The sequence below is a fragment of the Camellia sinensis genome, chromosome 5, assembly GCF_055761805.1.
Source record: "Camellia sinensis isolate YWXY chromosome 5, ASM5576180v1, whole genome shotgun sequence".
NCBI classification, from domain to species: Eukaryota; Viridiplantae; Streptophyta; class Magnoliopsida; order Ericales; family Theaceae; genus Camellia; species Camellia sinensis.
The window spans coordinates 184280164-184287171 of NC_138965.1; the positions used below are offsets into that span (position 1 = coordinate 184280164).

Below are 7008 nucleotides of genomic sequence, written 5' to 3' on the forward strand. Positions count from 1 at the left end.
CAAATCTCACACAAATCAGTCCTCTCACCGTAGCCTACCGTACGGCGCCATTGCGACGGCCACCGCCACCGCCACCGCCACCGCCACCGGCGCAACTCACCACCGTCGCAGCTGCACATCACAGGTTCTCTCTCTCTCGCTTTCGCGCTCTGCTTCACACTCTGTCCGTGCGTCCGTCTCTCACTTTCTCGCTCTATCTCCCACAATCTATAATCATATATATATACATATATATGTATGTGCAGTTTTTGTTTTTGTTTTTTTTATTAGGTATATTTGTAATAAGCAGAGTTATATATGCACCTTGCTTTAGGGTTTCAATTTCCAGATATTTACTCATGCTTGAAACTCTCACTCCGTTGACCCATTTTTAGAGTCAATTTGATGCACCTTACTTGTTTTACGGTTTCAATTTCTTGTTTTACGGTTTCAATTTCTGGGTATTTGATACATTGTGCCTTTTGACTATCTTATTTTGTAAACTAGCAGATAGATTGGGGAAGATACATACATATATATATAAATATATATGGGGCAAAGAGAATCTGGTGTAGGAGCTGTACTATTCTTTCTGGCACTGCATCACTTACTTTTCAAGAGAGTGAAATATCAGTACATAGGTTAAAGGCCACTTTATATCGTAGTTTCACTTTTGGCTTAGAGGAAAATTTGTGAAACATCCTTTGCTCTTTTAGATTTTTCGGGAGAGCTTTCTTTTGGAGAGGGTTTATAGTTTATTTTATTTTATTTTATTTATTTATTTATTTAATTTTTTTTCTTCTTTTGTTGGTATATGCCCCATCTGCCATGGTTGAATAAAATTACTTCATAAAAAGTGTGTATCCTCCATGTTATCTGGATATGCTTTCTCTCCATGTGATTGACAGAAACTTGTATGTTGTGCATGTGCAGTTTTCCTGTTGAATGCTCTCTTCCCTGGATGCTGGTGAATCATATGATTGAGTCCCAAAATGCAGGTCTTCTGGAGAGTGTTTTAATGCCATTTGGCATCTATAATGATTCTGCTCTGCAAGCATTAGTTATTCTCAGGCAACGCTTTCTCTATGATGAAATTGAAGCTGAGGTGAATGAATAAAATTGAAAAAAGTGAAGTTTTTCTTGTGAAGATTCTTTGATGATTTTTGTCTATTTTGTGGAGGTTTTTCTTGTGCATGGAAAATCTGCATATAATATGTTTTCCCTTGTTATACAATCTGAAACTTTTTGGTGAACTTCCAGCATCAAAGCTAATATTTAATGGAGGTGAGCAAGGATTGAAGTTTTTTTTTGGTGTTCCATTTGGTCAGCTTTGAAATGGAAAAGTTTCAGAAAAGTTTTGAATCATAAGGGAAATGAAAAAAAAAAAAAAAAAAATTATAAAATGCAAGGAAATTTTTGGAAACAAACTTTAAAACCCATCCACACACACACATATTTATATATATGTATAAGATCAACAATTGATTAAATGAACACGTTTGAGGTCTTTCGGTAATGGCTAAAGGTTAAGAACAATGTGCAATGACGGTCAAATAAATATTGAATTTAATAAACAAAAGTTTAAAGGATTTATTTGGGGATATGGAGTTTGCCTCTAGAAAATGTATGGCAGGTTCCATTAGTTGTAGATAAGAAAGAGAAGAAAGTGCTTATGAGAACAAAAAATCTCCACTCCGAGCTTCAAACTCACTATGAGTGTCTCAATGACGTGTATTTTATTCAGTTGTGAATATTTTGTTTTCTTTTTTAGGTGGATCATTGTTTTGATATATTTGTTTCAAAGCTGTGTGAGACAATTTTTACCTATTACAAAAGTTGGGCAGCAAGGTATGCTCTTGCTCTGTGGTTTGCACCTGTCCTATTAAGATTGTTTTATCTTACTATTTCTTTCTTTCTGTTTTGGTTTTTTGGGTTATGAAATTCTTCAGTGAGCTACTTGATCCCTCATTCGTTTTTGTCCTGGATAATGGGGAAAAGTTTTCTGTCCAACCTATGAGATTCACTGCACTACCTAACCTTGCTTAGGAAAGAAAAGAGGGATGAGTATGGGAGAAGAAAAAACAAAAGGAGAAGGGCAATATGATGATAAGGAAAGGGAATAGAGAGCAAGTGTGGCTGGCTATAGGTTTTCTTAAATTGCAGGCAACCCGCCAAAGTGCCAAAACCAGGTATATAAAGGAAGAAACCTTAAGAATCTTGCCATTTTTTTCTCAACCTATGTATCATCATCTCATGTTATCTTATGTCTCATGTCAGTTAGTTAATCATATTTGTACTGCAACTAGCACTTTAAAAGCTTAAGGGTGTGTCAACATTCACACATCATAAATACCCTAGTATGAACTGAAAAAGAATGAACAGAAATTGAATAAACCTGAGCAACTGTGTTGCGATCTTAATTTTCTTAAATGGCTGAAATTTCATTTTCCCACCCCCAGTTAAGATTTCTAGTTGTGGTTTTCTCTAACTTTCTCTGGCTGATCTGTTTCAGATAACTACCCTTGAACCAATGATTACAGGACTGCAAGATGCATTGCCAAAATCAATTGGACAGGCCACTTTCGATGGAGGAGTAACGGGTAGCTCAGAGTAGAATATAATTTTGCCTAAAATATTTAAAAGTCGTATCTTTTCCTTGGATTTAAGTTTATTTGTATGTACATCAGGTTGTTTGAGGCTTGTCAAAGAACATCTTAACTGGGGTTCAAAATCAGAACTCAAAGCAGAGGTTCTTCGTGGAATAAAGGAGATTGGAAGTGTATTATATTGGATGGGGCTTCTTGATGTTGTTCTGGTGAGTTTCATGCATTTTTTTTTCGTTATACCTTTAAAAACCTCATAAGAGGGTGGGAAGTAAATTTCATTGCACTAACATATATATTAAATTAGTGAACAGGCAAATGTCGGACGACCAAGTGTATTTGTTGAATTTATAACTGAGATTATTCGGTAAAATATTGAATCCAATTAAATGAAAATAGTAGTATAAATGTCTCTTGATAGGTACACAGTAGAACAATTAAGCAAAGAGCTTAAGCTAAAAGTTTCTGCACTCTACTCTCATACAAAAGTTTGCTGATGACATGAAAAAATATTTTTTCTTTGTAATGCAATTTACTCTTTATAGATTGATAGGGAGAGATATGATTGCTTAATCTGTAAAGACTAAATTATAATGATCAGTTGCATCTCTCCCTATCAGGTCAATTATAACGATCTCAAATGTCTGATTAATAGCTACGTTATTTGATAGAAGAGTCTAGATCAGAGCTTACTAGGTTGACTTGTAATAATGTAGTGTATCAAATTTTTAACTGCAAGCTTCTCACAGTTCTTGTCTCACATGTGCTACAGAGAGAAGTAGATATCACGCATTTCATGCAAACAGCCCCATGGTTAGGCTTGATTCCTGGTGCAGATGGGCAAATATTGCAGTCCCAAGATGGGGGAGATAGCCCTATCGTCACTCTCTTCAAATCAGCAACTTCTGCAGCTGTGTCAAACCCAGGATTCTCAAATCCAACAGCATTCTACGCCATATCAAAACAGGCAGAAGCTGCTGGTGCGTAGTTGCCTACCATCTCTCCTTGAATGAATGATTTATTGGGGAGCTTCATCTATGTACCCATGTTTTTTCTAAGTTCACATTATTTTTTTGTTTGGATATTAACTACCGAATGAAATCTAGTGACACTAGTCTGGATATTTGACAGTTTAAAACGACAATTTTTATTTGCATACTCAACATGGATATTTTTTCATTTCTTGAAGCTTACTGCTAACTATATACTTTTCGACTAATCTGAACCTCTCTATAAGTCATTTCTTGAAGCTTAGTGTGATATACTTTATTGACATAGCTTTGCACTATAATAAGCTCAGATGCTCTTATGTTCTTGGTGTTCACCATAGTAGCAGGCATACTATTTCTTTATTGATTTCTTTCTACTTTGGGAACATTAGTGTTTCACTTATGCTACCCATACGTAGTTTGAAACAGTCTTTGCTCCTTTCTGTTTTTCTGGATAAGAAATGGTTGTCCATTATCTGTTGTCTTCAGTTAAGGTTATTCAAGATTTGTACTGCTCATGTATGTATAGCCTACAGGATCCAAACTTTTTGAGTGACAGAATGTTATTCGGACCCGTAGGTTGACATTTAGAGCCGAATATGCTCAAAACTTAGTCGAAAAAAGGCGTTTCGGGGGCGAAAATTGAAAACAGCCCCCGAAACGCCGTGTGGCCGACACGAACACCTTCCCCATGCCAAATAGAACTTGTGACAACTGACGGAATGTTATTCAGATCCGTAGGTTGGGATTTAGAGACGAATACACCGAAACTTAGTCGAAAAACGGCCTTTCGGGGGCAAAAATTCAAAACTGCTCTTGAACCACCGTGGGGCTGAAACGAACACCTTCCCCATGCCAAATAGGACTTGTGACAACTGACGGAATGTAATTCGGACCCGTATGTTGGGATTTAGAGCCGAATATGTCAAAAACTTAGTCGAAAAAGGGAGTTTTGGGGGCGAAAATTGAAAACAGCCCCCGAACCGCCGTGTGGCCGACCCAAACAGCTTCCCCATGCCAAATAGGACTTGTAACAACTGACGGAATGTAATTTGGACTCGTAGGTTGGGATTTAGAGCCGAATATGCCCAAAACTTAGTCGAAAAAGTGCGTTTCGGGGGCGAAAATTCAAAACAGCCCCCAAACCGCCGTGTGGCCGACACGAACAGCTTCCCCATGCGAAATATGACTTGTGACAATTGACGGAATGTAATTCGGACCCGTAGGTTGGGATTTAGAGCCGAATACGCCTAAAACTTAGTCGAAAAAGGGAGTTTTGGGGGCGAAAATTGAAAACAGCCCCCAAACTGCCGTGTGGCCGACACAAACACCTTCCCCATGCCAAACATGACTTGTGACAACTGACGGAATGTAATTCAGACTCGTAGGTTGGGATTTAGAGCCGAATATGCCCAAAACTTAGTCGAAAAAGGGCGTTTCGGGGGCGAAAATTCAAAACAGCCCCCAAACCACCGTGTGACCGACACGAACAGCTTCCCCATACCAAATATGACTTGTGACAACTGACGGAATATTTTTCGAACCCATAGGTTGAGATTTAGAGACGAATACGCCAAAACTTAGTCGAAAAACGGTATTTCGGGGGTGAAAATTCAAAACAGCCCTTGAACCACCATGTGGCCGACACGAACACCTTCCCCATGCCAAATAGAACTTGTGACAACTGACGGAATGTAATTCGGACTCGTAGGTTGGGATTTAGAGACGAATACGCCCAAAACTTAGTCAAAAAAGGGCGTTCTGGGGCGAAAATTGAAAACAGCTCTTGAACCGTCGTGTGGCTGAAACGAACAGCTACCCCATGCCAAATAGGACTTGTGACAATTGACGGAATGTTATTCGGACTCGTAGATTGGGATTTAGAGACGAATACGTCCAAAACTTAGTCGAAAAAGGGCGTTTCAGGGGCGAAAATTCAAAACAGCCCTTGAACCGCCGTGTGACCGACACAAACAGCTTCCCCATGTCAAATATGACTTGTGACAACTGATGATATGTTATTCGGACTCGTAAATAGGGATTTAGAGCCGAATACGCCGACAACTTAGTCGAAAAATGGCGTTTCGGGAGTAAAACTTCAAAATAGCCCCTGAACCTCCGTTTAACTCTCACGGGCAGCTTCCCCATTACAAATAGGACTTGTGGCAACTGACGGAATGTATTGGAGATGCATAGTAATGGAAAATTATGGAAAAAATATTCAGAAACCAATATGAACTCAGTTTACGCCTTGTTTTAAACTTGCTAATTTTTTAAACGTACGCACGTGTGTTATATTATATTTAAGTAATATAATACTTAAATATTTTGGTGTATGGAGAAGAAATTGTACTTTTGTATAGAAGTAATATAATACTTTTGTCGTCTCCGACTTTTGTGCAGTTAACTATTACTGATACAGAAAACTTTTGGCAGCGAACAAATAATTACTGGCATGGTAGATAAATCACCTTTTGACGCCGTACAAATACATGATTTTTTGTCATGATACATAGATGTATTTTTGGCTTGGTACATACATCACCTTTTGTCGTGGTACAGATTACGATGGTAATTTGTACCATGCCAAATGGTTATTTCACATGGTATAGTAAATGTAATTTTTGTATATGGAGGGCTTTACTTTTTGTATGATTCTATATGTTGTATGGAATTATTATTTTAGTTTGGACAATAGTTGGTTTGTATGTACTTGGACAGTTAAAGTAATTTATTTTTTGTATACGGATGCAGATTGTGGAATGATTGATAGTTTATGTATCATTTTATTTATATACTTATTACAGGTTGCATGGAATACAAACAGGTTATGGACACATTATAATATTTGCAATAAAACATAATATCATGTTTTTGCCGACTAAACGTTTTGTAGCCAAAAAAAAAAAAAAAAAACAAACATTTGGCTACTAAAAGTTTTGTAGCAAAAAGAAAATCAAACATTTGGTTACTACATTTTTTGTAGGCAAAAGAAAAACAACCATTTGGCTACTAAATGTTTTGTAGCAAAAAAAAAAAAAAAAAAAAATTTGGCTACTAAAAGTTTTGTACCTAAAAGAAAATTAAATATTTGGCGACTAAAATATTTTGTAGCTAACAACAAAAGTTGAAGAATAAAAATACTTTTGGCAACTAAAAATTTAGTAGCCAAAAATGTGGTAGTTTAGGCCACTAAATTTTTAGTAGCCAAAATAAATAGTATTTGGCGACTAAAGTTTTAGTAGCCAAAAAAGATTGACTTTAGGCGACTAAAATTTTAGTAGCCAAAAAAGATTGACTTTAGGCAACTAAAATTTTAGTAGCCAAAACACTAGTATTTGCTTTAGGCAACTAAAAAATTTAGTAGCTAAAAATTTTTCCATGACTAAATAATTGGCTTTAGCAACAAAAAAATTGGTCAGCAAAAATTTATTATT

General features: G+C 36.7%; 1 protein-coding gene across 1 annotated transcript; it reads left to right on the top strand.

Moving 5' to 3' along the window:
* LOC114265031 (protein PIR) lies at positions 1-6368 on the top strand. Its single transcript, XM_028205771.2, has 6 exons — positions 1-124; positions 913-1084; positions 2492-2579; positions 2667-2794; positions 3355-3562; positions 5975-6368. Exons 2-6 carry the CDS (start codon positions 941-943, stop codon positions 5986-5988), a joined length of 582 nt encoding a protein of 193 aa, XP_028061572.2. The 5' UTR covers positions 1-124; positions 913-940; the 3' UTR covers positions 5989-6368.
* The last annotated feature ends 640 nt before the right edge of the window (positions 6369-7008 follow it).

Excerpts from the sequence above, each read along its gene's own strand:
- LOC114265031 (XM_028205771.2), top strand. The coding sequence starts at position 941 with ATGCTGGTGAATCATATGATTGAGTCCCAAAATGCAGGTCTTCTGGAG. Across the intron at positions 1,085-2,491 it reads ATGATGAAATTGAAGCTGAG|ATAACTACCCTTGAACCAAT; the intron begins GTGAATGAATAA and ends GATCTGTTTCAG. Across the intron at positions 2,580-2,666 it reads TTTCGATGGAGGAGTAACGG|GTTGTTTGAGGCTTGTCAAA; the intron begins GTAGCTCAGAGT and ends TATGTACATCAG.